The sequence below is a fragment of the Anthonomus grandis genome, chromosome 22 (genome assembly GCF_022605725.1).
Source record: "Anthonomus grandis grandis chromosome 22, icAntGran1.3, whole genome shotgun sequence".
Lineage (NCBI taxonomy): Eukaryota > Metazoa > Arthropoda > Insecta > Coleoptera > Curculionidae > Anthonomus > Anthonomus grandis.
This window is the reverse complement of record NC_065567.1, coordinates 28,720,610-28,738,791: the sequence shown is the minus strand read 5'-3', so window position 1 is coordinate 28,738,791 and position 18,182 is coordinate 28,720,610. Positions and strand designations below refer to the sequence as shown.

General features: G+C 34.1%; 1 protein-coding gene across 5 annotated transcripts in view; it reads left to right on the top strand.

Moving 5' to 3' along the window:
- LOC126748503 (uncharacterized) overlaps positions 1 to 18,182 on the top strand; it is a 53,550-nt gene that overhangs the window by 27,156 nt on the left and 8,212 nt on the right. For all 5 annotated transcript variants that reach the window (XM_050457772.1, XM_050457773.1, XM_050457776.1 and 2 more), the window contains 2 exons: positions 14,262 to 14,511; positions 14,567 to 15,005. In XM_050457772.1, the coding sequence (XP_050313729.1) occupies positions 14,262 to 14,511; positions 14,567 to 15,005 (689 nt within the window). The remainder of the gene's footprint in view (positions 1 to 14,261; positions 14,512 to 14,566; positions 15,006 to 18,182) is intronic.

The following is an 18,182-nucleotide window of genomic DNA, read 5'->3' as shown; positions in this document are numbered from 1 at the left end:
TTATACAAAAATCATGGGGTATCAACTTGTTTGCGAGCTACTTCTACGTGCTAGTAAAATTTGCTGCAATAACCTCAACTTTCCTGTAAAAAACACCCATTTATTCAATTTCAACTTTCTGAAGTCTTTGATTCAATAAATAATCTAAAAGATACGTTGAGTTATGGATCTGATAATGCGCCTACATATTTCCTAAAAATATGTGTAGACAGTTTATTTAAACCTCAGCAAAGTCATGATTTTTTCCAAGCAGTTGTCGAAATATTCAAAGAAATTATGCTTTTTCTCTACAACTGCCTGGAATAGATCAATACATTTTGTCTTCCAGGCAGTTGAAGAAAAAACCAAAAAAATTATGTTTTCCCTCAGGCAATTGAGCTTGTTTGGTCATCAACTGCCTGGAATAGACGAAATCATGACTTTTTTTAGGCAGTTGCAAACATATTCAAAGAAATTATGTGTTCTAATGATTTTTTTTACCTTGTTTTAATCGATTTAAACTAATTGTTAAATAGTTAGTAGGAATCGAATTCAAGCGACCTACTTAAGGAAAAGTATGCATTATTTTTTTTTAAGCAATATTAGTATTACAGAAATATAAGAGAGGGTCACTTTTGTACCTAAAAAACAGCGCAGAATTAGAAACTTCGTTCGTTGCTGATTATGCTTTGATCTCTAATGCAAGTTATTAATCGATCAATGTTATAGATCTCATATTTCTTTCATAGGTGAAGCGATTAAAACTGATTCTAAACAGTTTTGGGAACTCTTTAAACAGAAATCACGGGGTATCAATTTGTTTGCGAGCTACTTCTTCGTGCTAGTAAAATTTGCTGCAATAATCTCAACTTTCCTGTAAAAAACACCCATTTATTCAATTTCAACTTTCTGAAGTCTTTGATTCAATAAATAATCTAAAAGATACGTTGAGTTATGGATCTGATAATGCGCCTACATATTTCCTAAAAATATGTGTAGACAGTTTATTTAAACCTCAGCAAAGTCATGATTTTTTCCAAGCAGTTGTCGAAATATTCAAAGAAATGATGTTTTTTCTCTACAACTGCCTGGAATATATCAATAAATTTTCTCTTCCAGGCAGTTGAAGAAAAAACCAAAAAAATTATGTTTTTCTTCAGGTAATTGAGCTTGTTTGGTCATCAACTGCCTGGAATAGACAAAACAATGATTTTTCCAATCAGTTGTCGAAATATTCAAATAAATTATGTTTTTTCTTTACATCTGCCTGGAATAGATCAATAAATTTTCTCTTCCAGGCAGTTGAAGAATAAACCAAAAAAATTATGTTTTCCCTCAGGTAATTGAGCTTGTTTGGTCCTCAACTGCCTGGAATAGACAAAACAATGATTTTTCCAAGCAGTTGTCGAAATATTCAAAGAAATTATGCTTTTTCTCTACAACTGCCTGGAATAGATCAATAAATTTTGTCTTTCAGGCAGTCGAAGAAATATCCAAAAAAATTATGTTTTTCTTCAGGTAATTGAGCTTGTTTGGTCCTCAACTGCCTGAAATAGATAAAACAATGATTTTTCCAAGCAGTTGTCGAAATATTCAAATAAATTATGTTTTTTCTTTACAACTGCCTGGAATAGATCAATAAATTTTCTCTTCCAGGCAGTTGAAGAAAAAACCAAAAAAAAATTGTGTTTTCCTTCAGGCAATTGAGCTTGTTTGGTCCTCAACTGCCTGGAATAGACCAAATCATGATTTTTTAGGCAGTTGCAAACATATTCAAAGAAATTATGTGTTCTAATGATTTTTTTAACCTTGTTTTAATCGATTTAAGCTAATTGTTAATTAGTTATCGAATTCAAGCGACCTCCCTTTGCAGCTCATTTAATGGAAAAATATGCATTATTTCTTTTTGAAGAAATATTAATATACAGAAATATAAGAGAGGGTCACTTTTGTACCTAAAAAAACACCGCAGAATTAAAGAAACTTCGTTCGTTGCTGATTATGGTTTGCTCTCTAATTTTCAAATAAAATGCAAGTTATTAATCGATCAATATTTTCGATCTCACATTTCTTCCATAGGTAAAGCGATTAAAACTGATACTAGACAGTTTTGGGACCATGTGAACTCTTTGAACAGAAATCATGGGGTATCAACTTGTTTGCATATATTATACATATTTCCTAAAAAGATGTTAATACAGTTTATCTAATACAAACCCCATTGAGGGGCAGCTACAGAAGTCCTGTATATACAAGTGCTGACAGGAATATAAAAAATTATAACTAAACTAGTGGTTATGTTGTCTGCTATACCTAAACTTTTTGAGCTAATATGAAATGAATCCTTACAAATTTTGTTTTATATCATAACTATATTGCCAGGTAGAATGGTCGGTTAATATATACCGATTTCTCGAAAGCCTTTGACACTGTTGTTCATGAATAACTTATTTATAAGGTAAAGTGTTACGGTTTTCCTGACTGCTTTCTTTCATGGCTAAGTAGTTACTTAGTCAAAGGGTTCAGTTTGTTTATATCACTATCAATTCCAATTTTAGTGACATTGGGAATTTATTCATGAAATTATTATTTGCTGATGATCTTAAATTATATTTCAAATTTATCTGACTGTTTAAAGATTTAAGCTCACTTTCTAATTATTGGTCTATTTTCAATGGCCTACATTTAAATTGAGATAAGTGTTTTGTCATATCATTCTCCAAATATAAAAATGCTGAATTTAACTATGACATTAATGCAAACAATTTTGCAAGGGTTACTGAAATTAGAAATCTAAAGGTGTTGACAGTTCCCTGTCATTTATAGCCCATATTAATAATATTTTAATAATGCTCTTCACATGCTTGCATGCATATTTTACTCTTGTCCGTAGTATTTAATCCTATTGTTCTGCTCCTTCATTGCTCTTGTTACTGCAGTTCTTGGTTCCAATAAATAACCTATATTAAAATTTTGACAACCTTTATAAACCTATGAGTATATTTTTTTGTTTTTGATCTTGATTAATTTAACTTATCACACAAGAATTCTTAGAGATAAACTACTATTTTGCCATAACCTAATTATGGCAAATATTCGCCAATTATCACTACTCAATTTAAAAGAGTTTCTGATTGAATATATTATTATGAATCAAAGATAATTTTCTTTTCATTGAATATGACGCACTTACTAGACATTTATTACTTTATTACTGTTTTCGTTACAAATACTTTAGGACATTTTTATTTAGCCGATGTAGATTTAGAAAAATCCCAAATTTTGTATTTATTAATTTTGGACACAATATTGTAAGAAAATGACTTTTTTTAAATTTCTTTCTTATGTAAAGGTATAGACAAAAGGTCATGTCTGCGAATATTTATATTGTGAACGTCAGTACGATATCTGAGCGTATTATAGAGATATATTATTATTATTAATTTTCCTTGATTGCCTTATAGAAAAAGGTACTCTGGAAAAGTTCACACCTTGTACTATTTAAATATCAGAGTTGACCCCACCCGTATATGACTCTTTTGAAATTTTTCTTAGAATGAATTTTGAATCAATTCAACGGTTTTTGATCTATACAGAGTGACGTAACGAAAACTGCTTATGTAATAACTTGCCATGATTAATATTCCTCGTACTCCTCTCAGGATATTCTTTGAGTGTGATCTCTTCTAGACAAATATCTGGGAATACCTATTAGCAGCAACTACGCACTATAAAAACCGATTATCAGTGAGGACTAGAGTCAGGACTTGATCAGACCGGTATATGAATCCTTAAACTTTGCTTGGAATTAAAATCCACATTTTTTATCTATACAGGATGTCCTATGGAATACTGTTTAGTTAAGGTTTACTTTCTAGAATGTGAAAATAAAAAAAACCCTTGGCCCTGTATACTTTCTTTCCTGAGGGGCAAATTTACTCCATCTTCCATTTGTGGGCCATAGTACATATAACTTATAGTTAACAAAGAATTAACCAACATTCTTGGCCTACCACAACTGAATATCAAAGAGATCCTTGCTCGGGCCTGTACTGCACTCAGTTGACCAGAGCGGTATATTTAATTTTGCTTTGAATACACTGTTGTTCAAATCAACATTTTTATTTCTGTGTCTGTCTATATAGTGGTGGTCTATTATCGAAAACAGTTCAACAGGGTTTTCAGATTTGAATGTGGAAATTTTAAAAAACCCTCCTTTTATATTTACACTAATTGAAGGGGGAAAGGTTTATAGTAAATGCTGCAAATACACTGGCCCGCAAAATTAACTGAACAAAGAAAATTTTGGTTCAAATTTAACACTTAATAACTTTCTCGGTGTTGCATCGATTTTTATTATTTTTTGCCAAACCAAAGGCCATTTCATCGTCGTATTTTGTTGATATTGAAGCTATAAAAATGTCCGCCTGATCTGTTGACATACAGGGGTTAATAAAAAATTACATTTTAGTCTAAACTTTTAAGCACTCTGTGGAAAAAATTCACAACCGAATAATGGTTCTTTTTTATGCATTTTCAAGTCCCATCTTTTCTTAATAAGTTGATTTTTGATTAATTTCGATATCTGTATTTTTATAATATTGACCATAGGGACAACGTTCCGTCGTTATCTATAAATTACGAATCAATAAGTTAAGTATTATACGTATGACTCGAATGTAAATAAAGATTCAAATTTCCCAACTCTACATTAGAAGTTTGGAGTCCCGGTGTCAGTAGCTACGTTTAAAACGCGCGGATCTATTAGGTCCATGGATCAAATGATAGACTATTTTTATTTAGTACAGCCCTGTTTGCAAGCATGGATTTTGAGGGTTAAATTAATCCAGGATCATCTCTAGGATCAAGATGTCAGTTGAAGTAAGTTTAGACGAAGAATTATAGGACATAACCTCTAAATCTTTAAGAGTGTTATTGTTTAAAGATAATAAAAATAAACTAATAATTTCTTTTTTAAGGCTTAAGCTTGTCCTCTGTATTTTCTTCTTTATTTTTGTGTACAAAAATAAAAACCTCCTAAAACTTGTCAAACTTGTCATTTTGGTACTTCAAAATAGGTCCTAGGTGTATACCGAAAAAAACTAAATTTAATTTACCCTGTTTAGGAACCATCAAATTCGCGTTTTAAATTTTAGTGCGCTACCGTTCACACCGAAAAAATTGTCCTTGTGACGTGTGATAGCTAGTGGCTGATGTGTTTCATATAAATAATAATAGTTGGAGAGGTGCTAAGAAGATTTCAATTTAATTTAAAAAAAAGAAACATATTATCAGGCGCTATGGTTTTATAGAAAGTGGTACTCCCGACTTCACTTTACAGTTTCAAATTATACTGTTAACATGACCACGAGGTGGTAATGTTACATGCATAAAAAGTGAAATTTTTATTACTGTAGACACATTGTAGTTTGTGGCGTTTAACAAATGGTTTGTTGGTCCAAACGGCCTAGTTTCCACTATAGCCACCGCATATGGCTTTGGTTTCTATTGTCGTATTTTTAGCAAATTGTTACTTAAACAAAGATTTCCATGGTACCGACTTACATTAATGTCACAAAACAAAAATAAGATCACGCACGAGTGGCCAAGTTTGGTTTAAAGCGAGAACAGCGAGTACCCACGCAGCTTTGAATGAACCGGTAGGTCGCAGACGAGGTCAACACATTTACATTTCTACCTTAAATCTGCTTTATTTGGTTGAAGGTAGCCGGGTATTATAGTGGGCGCTAGGGCGATGGATCTTGATGTTACGATAAACCTTATGCAGATGATTTGCAGCTTTAATTTATTTGATCAATATTGTAGAGTTTACGTCTACATAATTCACCAGTGAAGACATATGTGTTCCGTTAACACGATTCTATCTGTCTTTCTTATAGATAGAGAAAAAATAAAAACCGTAAGTCTCGGTCTCATACTTTTTTTGCAAATCATCAGGCCTTATAAACTAGTAATAACTCTCACGAGATGACCTGCTTAATACTAATAGTACCTTCAAGACATAAAAAAATATATATATTTTGAGACCGAGACTTAGGGTTTTTTTTTCTCTACTTACCTAGGTCTCTTTGATATATTGGACGAGTTCCTTCAATTTCTTATAGATGCATATGAAATGTCACACCTTGTATAGCTGTGCCCTTTATAGGTAGGTCTGCAACACATAACCCTTGTATTTATTTTCATACATGACATGACAAATTTTAATAAGCTTGTTCATGCTGGAAGTAACATAGACTGTTATACCGTAGATCTCAACCCAGATACATAAATTAGCCAACGTTTTGTCTGTGCGAACATTTACTTTAATTTAGTAAGTAGACCAATTTGAGCAAGAATAGTGGATTTTTTGTGACATTCATCAGTTGAGTCTGACTTTTTCACCGGAAATATCATAAAAATGATAGATGTTAGCGGTAAAAATGAAGCAACATTCATTACTTGTTTAAGCACCATAGAGAAAATAATACGGTTTCATCTAACATATGGCACTCTAATTACCTAATGCTTTTAATTATCCGCTTGTAAAAAATGGCGCTCATATCTTATATCTAAAAAGATTTTATAAGTGAAATTTCACTTTCAAGTAATTAACCTAAAAAAGAAAATATTAATCATTGAAGTGATACTCTTCACCCCTCGACATGAAAGTGTTTATCATTTTAAAAAAATCCCTTCTTAATTAGTTGCATGCTGAATAAACTCCAGGTCTAATGGACATTGATACCCGACACGGCTAATTAATTTCAAATGATCTGCCTCGAAATCGATGATCAATTGGTCAGATTTTTAACCGAAGGAGAGAGTGAAGGAGTAGGTAAAAAAGAAACGCACTATTATAAAGTATTGTCACAAAAAACAAGGACAACACTGCAGCTTTCTTATCAATATTCAGATTAAATCGCTTTTATTTTGTTTCAGTCACTTTTACTTTTCTGCACGTCACCGCACCAATTGGAATGAGTAAATACTATATTTATTTATTTACGAGATGCATATTTTCAAAAAAAATGCAACAATATTAAAAAATGTCTTAGCCATAAGAAAAATATGGCAATTAATAATAATATTAACTCCTAATAATTAAATATCGCTTTTTATTTATTAAATATACCGTATTTTATAACGTAGATGTACAGTGCAACCCTTCATAATAATATAATATAATGTTTTATTGTCAAAAGATTTTACAGTTTGTAGACAAAGCCTGAGTAAAAATAAAAGAATTAAAAACATACAAAAATACAATAAAAAATATACATAGAGAGAAATTTTAAAATTTCATTTAAAAGTTACATTGTCCACAAAAAAACGTGTATTTCTATACCCGGTGGACAAACATTTCCATGACTTTGGGGGATTTTTATTTTTTTAATGAAAACCATACCTCGGTCGAAGAGAAACCAATTTGCTTAGAAATTAACGAGGATTTTAATAGTGATTTTTATTTTAGGAAAAACCAATGGCGTAAAAGGCACTTCTTAAAATATTCAATGCAAAGCCCATACAGACGTAGATACTTATAAATTACCTTAACCCAGCGTGTATATAACTATATTTTTAAATTACAAGACAATCTAAATCAATTTCCATAATTAAAAACATCAAGTTTCCTTACATACTGCACTTAGTTGTTTATAATAATAATTTTTGTTACCCAATCTTTCACCTCAAGTGTATCATTGCTAGGAATCATCCCAATATGACCCTCCTCTATTTATCTAAACAAGTAAATCACATCCTCTTAAGACCAATACAAACGTTTTGAATTCTGAACTTCTATTCATATCACTATAATACTTCCAGGACTAAAATGATGTCACCATATAGCCTTGACTCAAAAGCTCCATGGGCAAACGATTTAAAAAAAAAACAAGCAAACCTGATGAATTAACACCGTAATTAAATTTCCTAGGAAATAACACACTTTTTTTCTGACATCCCATTACATTTTCCGCCTATCTGTGTAGCCTCGAATGAACAATCGCACTTTGTAAGATTACGGAGTCCCATGACTCACCAATTACATGTAAAATTATAAGATTAAACGAACTTACCTAAGTGAAGTTCAATCTTAATTATGTTCACGCCTTGCTTGAGTGATCACACTGTAGTACATCATACGCTGGAACGGCGCACGAACCGGTATCAAAGCCAAAAATCGATAACCCCCCGCTAATAACCCACACACTACGCCGGCAACCCTCAGTTTTTATTTGAGGTTTTATCTCAAATCGGTGATCACAAGGGTTGTGAGGATATCACGAGCGTAATATAATTTGGGTGAGGCGGGATGTGATCACTCAAGCAAGGCGTGAACATAATTAAGATTGAACTTCACTTAGGTAAGTTCGTTTAATCTTATAATTATATTCACGCCTTGCTCTCATGATCACACTGTAGATGTTTAGAGCGATTTGAGATCTCTCTTTTTTATTATCTATATACTTACACTGCCATAGGGATAAATAGTTCTATACACAAGAGTTAAAAACATATTATATTACTTCCTCTGAAAAAAAATCAAACCAGATTAACAAAATATAAGTAAATAGCTTATAAATTAGGAAAAAAAGACAAGGGTCTCTAACCTATAATAACAGTATATAAATATTATACTATTTTACTTAGGAATCAAATCCTAAGTAATTATTATACAAAATCGAACTAAGTATGTAAATATACTAGGATACAAGCAGCCTAGCGATAATTGCTTTCTAGGACTGAAGGGAAAAAATCCTCTTTATTTACAACAGTTAAGTTGTAAAAGTTAGCAAAAGAATTTGATTTCGAAGTTCAACCTGCAGTATTTTTAATTAAGTCAAAACTCAACCCTTTACTTTTCGCTAGCGACATAGCAGAATGTCTAGTACTATGTGCCGACAATATTTCGGTGTTAGTTCCGCTTTTTGTAAGAGTGACCTTAATCCAACGACTGATAGACTGACTTTTGGCCGCTCTGTACGATCTTTTAAAGGTTATAAATAGTTTTGACACATTCCCTCTCAGAACAGAAGTTTTTTCTAAATAATCATCCAAGGTGGTAGCGGCGCATATATTTAAATCTTTTAAATAATATGAAATACGTAAAACTGGTTGTAACTTATTCCTACCGCTAGTTTTAATTCGGTCTTTAATTAAAATTTGAAAACCTGATTGATTTCTATAAATATTTTCCAGTTCAATCAAGAAAATGTTTGCACCCGATGGGCAGTAATTAGGGCTAATACGGTAGAAAGTTTAAATGTGAGGTTCTGTCGAGTTAAACTTTTGTTTGGATAGAGGCTTCTTAAGTACGTTAGCACAACAGATGGATTCCAAGTCCAGTTATATCTTGGTTTGCCTGGTCTCAAATTTTTAACACCCTTAAAGAACCTCTTAATCTCAGGGTCTGAGCCTATTTCTGATGATATAATTAAGGATAAAGCGAACCTGGCACAATTTAGAGAGCCGTGTGATGCTCCTTCTTGGAACATTTCAGATAAGAACCTTAAGATAAGTTTTGTACAGTTAGAATATACACTGGTGTTATTAGTAAAGCAGAATTTCCACCAAAGCTTCAAACTACTGCTATACTGTGCCATGGTTGCTTGGGAGATTGATGGCATCATAATCTGTATGGTTTCCTTTGTCAATCCTCTCCTTCTAAGGGCGCACCCGATAATATGGCTCCCACCAGGAAAAGCTTCTTCCATAGGGGGTGCGATTTCCTATCAATAGAAATTAATAAGTGCTTATCAGGATTAAGGTATAGTGGTTTCCCTTTAATCAACTTAGTGAAAAGCGGAAACCAAGGTTGAGTCGGCCAAAAAGGTACGACTATGATAGCTGTCGCCCTACCACATATCAATTTTTCTAATACTTTCGGAACTAACGCAAATGGAGGAAACGCATAACAACCAGACTGATTGTCCCAAGAAAGGGTAAACGCGTCATATGTTAAAGCATCGGGATCCCAATGCCAAGAGATGAATGAATTATATTTTGCATTAAGTCCACTAGCGAAAAGATCAAGAGACGGAATTCCTAAGTTTTTACAAATTAGATTAAAGGCTGGTGAAGATAGTTCATATTCTATGTCCGTATTATCTTTTCTTGATTCAGAATCTGCCTCTTTATTAAGTTTTGATTGTATATAGGTTGCTACTACAAAATTATTCGATTGTTCACACCACATTCAAATTTTTTGTGCAACTTCATTAAGCCTTGGAAATCTAATGCTCCTTATACGATTAACACATGATAAAGCTATTTTATTATCAATATGTAATAAAATATTGCTATTTTTCACTTCACGCGCAAACAATTCAAGCTGTAGAAGGCTGCTAACAGTTCTAAACTGTTAATATGCCAATGTTTCTCCACAGTACTCCACTGGCCATTGGATCTTTTACCTTCACAATATGCCCCCCACCCTTTTTGAGAAGCATCTGAATATATTTCCATTACATAATTTTGGACAGGTTTAATAGAGTTGCTAGCAGAAAGAACATGAGAGTTCCACCACATCAGGTCATTTAGAAGGAACTTAGGAATTTGCATTATACTTTTATATGACTCTTCGGATCTTTCTAAGGCTAAATACTTTACACGCTCAATATTTGTGTAGTACATTTTCCCATATTTAAGTGCTGGAGAGGCTGCAACTATTTTGTCTACAAATCTAGAAAAGTATTAAATAGAACAACTTTTAATATCTAGGCTATAATTCTTGGCGTTTATCTAAAGGAAGTTCAATGGTCATTTTAGAGGTATTATATACAAAATCCAAAATCTACATGATTTACTAGGTGTAAAACTAGACTTTTCGATATTGACTATAAACCCCAATTTTTCCAATACTTGTCGAGACGTTTTAACATTATATAAACAGTCATCGTATGAATCACCAATTAATAAAAAATCATCTAAATAGACTACTGATAGTAGATTTTTCGATCTTAATAAACGGAATACGGGTTTTAACAGCTTTGTAAAAGCCATAGGGGCACTATAAAGACCTAAAGACTATAAAGGTAAACATGTATACTCATAATTATGATTTTCAAATTTAAACCTTAAATACTTTCTATGGCATTTCGCTACCTTTATGAGATGATATGCGTCTTTTAAATCTATAGATGCCATATATGAATTGGAATACAAAAATTTTTGCACACATCTGTGATTTTCCATTTTAAAATGCTGAGTCATCACAAAGCTATTTAAATTTTTTAAACTTAAAATTAAACGTTTTTTACCATTGTGTTGAGAGTTTAGAAAAATTCTGTATAGAAACTGGTCTTTACAAGGCTTACGCTTTCTAACAACTCCGATTTTTAGTAGCCTAAATAATTCTAGTCGAATATGTTGTCTATCTGAAGCAGACCAGCTTTTATTCGAACAATAAGACATCTTTCCTTTGTGGTTGCTCCGAGGGGTCTGATAATATCCTCCCAGAGTTGTGTGCCTTCTGCGAGGCTGCGTCAAGTTTTTTGTATCCATTCTAATATGCCTTTTAAATGAAGATGACTTCGCCTTTAATTCCTGTCCGGATTTTTCAATCTGTTTCGAGTTCGGTCATTTATATTAGCACCAAACAACCATCCATCTAGGTCAACATCTTCAATAACTGATTTCAAATATTTGTCTAAAGATGTACAGATTACATTCTGCCTAGAAACAGACTGGTCATGGTGAATATCAGCTAAAAGTTTAGCCCCATCACAAATTGCCTCTATGGCCTCTAGATTCATTCACCTTCCACTGACATGAGAGAAGCAATAGCCTTGGAAAGAGCAGCTAAGCCAAATCCCATCTGGGATTGAACCTTTTCCAACCTAAGGTCACGTTTTAACGCCGTGTCATTCACAGCTGCTTTAACTTCCGGGTTTAATTTAGGAGGAATGGCAGCAGTACAGTTCCAAGGAATTTTCAGGTCAACTTCATTAAGACCTGTTCTTAACAAAAGCTCCTATTGCTGTGCTACGTCTGCTTGCAGGAGAATCTGAAAAACCAAAATAAGGTGAATAATACAGAATTTTAACAGTAATCATGGTCATGATTGTGCAGTATCATATTCATGGTCCTCTAGTCAATTTTAATCAAAATTGCTAGGGATATAAAAAATGCCTCCCTTATTCAAGAGTACCCATTTACGTTCATCCTCTGATGAAGTGTCAGATGGTCATGATTGTGCAGTATCATATTCATGATCTTCTAGTCAATTTTAATCAAAATTGCTAGGGATATAAGAAATGCGTTCCTTATTAAAGAGTAGCCATTTACGTTCATCCTCTGATGAAGTGTCAGATGGTCATGATTGTGCAGTATCATATTCATGATCTTCTAGTCAATTTTATTCAAAATTGCTAGGGATATAAGAAGTGCCTCCCTTATTCAAGATTTACGTTCATCCTCTGATGAAGTGTCAGATATCACTTTTTTCAAGCGTCGAAATTTCTTTACCGATTCCTTCACCAATTCGTTGGGCAAGCTGGATTTTTCCGCTTCGGAATCGGAGCAAGATTGTGATAAAGACACCCAGTCACGAAACCGACCTCGTCCTCGATCCTTTCTATTTTTAGAATTTCCTTGCCTCGAGCAGGTAGAAGAAGGGGTCGAACTCGAGGGTGAGCGGCGGCCACGACGTTTACTGTGTTTTATGACGATCGGAGATATATTTTCCTTTTCCAGTTCATGTATTTTCCTTTTTAATCTTCTAATTCTGCGTTTCTTACGAAAGCTGTCGGGGGACTCACTGCCTGAAAATGATGAAGAATTATGACGATGGCGTCGATTAGGCATTTTCACTTATTACGAACAAATAGAACCGGGAACCGGACGATACGACCGTATTCAAGCGCACGAAAATAAAAACTGAGGGTTGCCGGCGTAGTGTGTGGGTTATTAGCGGGGGGTTATCGATTTTTGGCTTTGATACCGGTTCGTGCGCCGTTCCAGCGTATGATGTACTACAGTGTGATCATGAGAGCAAGGCGTGAATATAATGTTATTGTTGACTGCAAGAACTAACGGTGTTATTCATTTTTGATGTAGGCTGATATTTTATAACAGCTGCCGGCAATGATTCGGTACGACTTGTGACGCAATTTTATTGTGACGTAACTAATAAATCTGTTTTTTTTTTTAAATTTAAGTACAAAAATAGCACAATGGAATAATATTAAAATCCTCTCTATTGTACTGGGTAGTGAATAGGCGTAGATCTTACTCAATTATCTTTCTCCTAAACCAGAGACAGATTTCTTATTGTTATTGTAGTATATTTTTATATAATGATTCAAGCCATCTATAGGCATACGCCTTAATGAAAAGCCTTATTTAGAAGCATAGTGTGGTTTACAATGTCAAGTAAAATCGAAGAAAATACCTTGTTTAAAAGGGGACCAATAGTACAGAAGTACAGTAAGTATAAATATGTTACTGCATATTCAAATCCCACAGACGACATTTTCATCAATATTTAGTTACTCTTTATGAATGTCTTATCTAGTTTACTAATTACTTTGTATTTTATCATAATAAAGCGTGTTTGGTTTTTATTTGATTTAAATTGGTTGAGTTGTACTTGATTGATCTTAAAAAATTTCTTATGAAATCCAAATTAAGGATTTTCATTGATGACCCAATGGCAAAATTAATATTTTGCAATTTTTTTTTCTTAAATTGGCAATATTGCCTCTCTTCAGTAAATATTTTCAATTATTGCAACAGTAAATCCTAATGTGTTTATCAAACTCTTAAATTATTCAAGCAATATGTTCGATTTGTGAAATTTTAGGGAAAACATAATTTTCTTCCAAAATCCTTGTTTTTCACAAAATCCTGTATATAAATCCATAATTCCTGAAATATGGGTTTGATCAAATTATTTAGGGAATACGTGTATACATTTTCAAATTTGGATTTTGCCTAGTTTTTGAGTTATGACCATTTTGTAAAAATATGTTTTTTTCAATTCATGTACAGAATGAATCTGGTTTTTCAGTTATTCTGGTACAGCTTGACTTAATCAAATATTGGTAAAATACTTAAGTTAATTACTCCAAATTGACTAACCTAAATAAAATGACATCACTTTAAACATGTACCGCTCTCTCCCAAGTAATTATGGGTCAAATACTCCATTTAGAGTATAGAGCACGCAATTGTTCAATTACGGTTTGATGCTGACAAGTCTTTGAATAGTCTCAATCAGTTCTTTTAAATGAATTTAATTAATGAATATATCTAGTAACATATTTGTTTATTTCTTACAGGAGTCTGAGTCCGTGGACCACGAAGAAGTGGGCCATGGCGTGGAGTGCCTCGGTGGGCGTCCACACCAGCCCTCAGCCGCCGGGCCCTTTCACTACCTCATCAGCGAACAAGCCAAGTCCCTCGTCGCCCTGCAGGAGTTGCAACACGAAGTCGGCGCCCTACTCGAGTTCAGAGATTTGGTCATGGAAACTTTCCCCAACTTACGGTCGAAGCTGCAGAGTGTCAATTCAACGCCGGCCACCATGACAGGTAAGACAATCAGAACTCCCAATAGGTCAACTTCTCCACATACAACTTATAACAGGCCAACACGTTCACCACTCCAACATTCCGATTTCCATCCGTCCAGGCGAGTGGATGCCTGGAGTGCGAGTACGTAAGAAACTGGGAATATCTAGTGGGAGCAAGGAGAAGTCTCAGACGTCAGCCGTTCAGGATTCTGGATTCAGTACAGAGGCTTCTAGTAAGGAGACTCACAGTGCCTCTTCCACTGTTCTTCCTACAGGTGCCTCCAACACTGGGACAGGAGAACCGGATGAAACTGAGGACGAATTGTGGAATTTACTAGATATAATATACAGAAAAGGTACTCGGTTAAAAGATGAAGTGGAGGCCCTTCAGGGCTCTATTAGGGAGAGAACGCCTTTTGGGGATCCGGAGGCGAACTTTCATCGAGCGTTATTTCATTCTTCATCCGATGATGTACGGCAGCTTAGGCAAGAAAGGGATCTTTTGCTGGATAGGTAAGTGAAATACTCATCATTACCATACAAACATTCTTCTCAAGAATTCTCTTCAGACGAAGCTTTGTTTATCTTAATAATTAATAATATTATCACACACATAATTAAAAACAATGGGTCTAGTTTTTTTCTATGAACTCCATATTATTACATCCCACAGTAAACATTCATATTTAATTAGAATATGGTGTATTAGTTGATGCGACAGTTACAAGTAGTAATAACTCGCTTTATAGGCGTGTGCTAATTGTCCTGTTTACACAGACCCACATGTTCATTATGAATAATCAATCGCATCGTGAATATTATCATTCCGGGATGTCAAAGGGACAACTTAACCGGGAAATTATTTTATTTACATATTATTTACCAGGAAGCCATTCTATTTATCGCATTGCAGCTGCCCTAGTAATTAAATTAAAAATAGAAAACATTTATAAGACGTTGCACTCATGACTAACATAATGAATGCATTAGTTATAGTGTTTGACCCGGTGTTGACCTTTCAATTGTCATCGATCAATGCTTGTTTGTTTTAATACAATTTGATTTTTAATAGCACTTTGTTGCTCTCAAGCATCAACAAAACAAATCATAAAATTTACAGCAATATGATAGGAAAAATAGAAGATATAAGTAGATTCAAGAATTTGGTTCTAACAAAATTGAATAAAAGACATATTCTAAATGGCACTATTATATTGTTAATAACAACAAGTTACATGTTAAAAATATACAGTTATTATTTGGTAATTTTTGTAATTTCGAAAAAAATCAATTTTTGATGAAAAAATTCAGATATATCCGAAAAATGAGAAAACCTAAATTTTGGAGGTCGATATCTCGGCTTCAATATGAGCTATCGGGAAAATTCCAACGGTTTTCTCTTAGTTTCGTCGTTCTGAATCCAACGAGACCATCCGCAAGGTCGTAGCTCCCATATTAGCTGAGATCTGGCATTTTTGTAGCCCATTTTTGGGCTCAAAAACGGGGTCGAAAACTGACTTTTTTCCGAATTTTCAAAGTGCTATAATTCTACTTGTTCTGGTCGAATTCCGTTATAATCCGGTGTTTTCGTAATGTAGATGATGGGAATAAGCCGCTGATAGGGGTTTCTGGAGCTATTTTCGGGTTTAAAGAAAATCGATTTTTCGCATTTTCAAAGTGCTATAACTCCCTTAGTTTTTCTCGAAACTCATTATAACCCGGTGTTTTCGTGTTGTAGGTGATGGGAACAAGCCACTGGTATAGTTAGTTCAAATTCGAAAAAAATCAATTTTTGGTGAAAAATTCGATACGGGGGGGTATACCCTAAAAATGAAAAATCCCAAACTTTGGAAATCCATATCTCGGCTTCTATGGGCAATATCGAGAAAATTCCAACGGTTTTCACTTAGTTTCGTCGTTCTGAATCCAACGAGACCATCCGCAAGGTTGTAGCTCCCATAATAGCTGAGATCTCGCATTTTTGTAGCCCATTTTTGGGCTCAAAAACGGGGTCAAAAATTGACTTTTTTCCGAATTTTCAAAGTGCTATAATTCCACTTGTTCTGGTCGAATTCCATTATAATCCGGTGTTTTCGTAATGTAGGTAATGGGAATAAGCCGCTGTTAGGGGTTTCTGTAGCTATTTTCGGGTTTAAAGAAAATCGATTTTTCGTATTTTCAAAGTGCTATAACTCCCTTAGTTTTTCTCGAAACTCATTATAACCCGGTGTTTTCGTGTTGTAGGTGATGGGATCAAGCCACTGGTATAGTTAGTTCAAATTCGAAAAAAAAAAATTTTTTCTGAAAAAAATCCAAACGGGGGGGTATACCCGAAAAATGAAAAATTCCAAACTTTGGAGGTCCATATCTCGGCTTCTATGGGAGCTATCGGGAAAATTCCAACGGTTTTCACTTAGTTTCGTCGTTCTGAATCCAACGAGACCATCCGCAAGGTCGTAGCTCCCATAATAGCTGAGATCTCGCATTTTTGTAGCCCATTTTTGGGCTCAAAAACGGGGTCGAAAATTGACTTTTTTCCGAATTTTCAAAGTGCTATAATTCCACTTGTTCTGGTCGAATTCCGTTATAATCCGGTGTTTTCGTAATGTAGATGATGGGAGTAAGCCGCTGATAGGGGTTTCTGTAGCGATTTTCGAGTTTTAAGAAAATCGATTTTTCGCATTTTCAAAGTGCTATAACTCCCTTAGTTTTTCTCGAAACTCATTATAACCCGGTGTTTTCGTGTTGTAGGTGATGGGATCAAGCCGCTGGTATAGTTAGTTCAAATTCGAAAAAAAATTTTTTCTGAATTTTTTCTGAAAAAAATCCAAACGGGGGGGTATACCCTAAAAATGAAAAATCCCAAACTTTGGAGGTCCATATATCGGCTTCTATGGGAGCTATCGAGAAAATTCCAACGGTTTTGTCTTGGTTTCGTCGTTCTGAATCGAACGAGACCATCCGCAAGTTTGTAGCTGTTATAATAGCCGAGATATGGCATTTTTGATGCCCATTTTTGGCCTCAAAAACGAGGTCAAAAAGTGACAATTTCCGAATTTTCAAAGTGCTCTCATTTCCTTATTTCTGATCGAATCCTGTTGTAACCCGGTATTTTCGTGATCTACTTGATGAGAACAATCCGCTGGTATAGTTAGTTCGAATTCGAAAAAAAATTTCTGAAAAAAATCCAAACGGGGGGGTATACCCGAAAAATGATAAAACTCAAACTTTGAAGGCCGATATCTCGGCTTCTATAGGAGCTATCGGGAAAATTTCAACGGTTTTGTCTTAACTTCGTCATTTTGAATCCAACGGGACCATTTTCAAGGACGTACCTTTTATATTGGTTGAGTTATCGCATTTTTGGAGCTAATTTTTGGCCTCAAAAACGAGGTCGAAAAGTTACTTTTTCCGAATTTTCAAAGTGCTCTCATTCAGTTAGTTCTACTCGAATCCCATTATAATCCGGTGTTTTCGTGATGTAGGTGATAAGAGATTTCAAATTATGTGGTGTCAAAGGAGGGACTAGATGCATAAATTCCTAGCACAACTGTTCCTATGCAGCAAAAACAGTAGAACTAATGGCAAATTTGTAACATGATGTAAGTGGACTATATAAAGTTAAAGAAATATTCCATGAACGCTACTTTTGAAAGCTCTACTACAATGCGAATCGCAACTTAATAATTA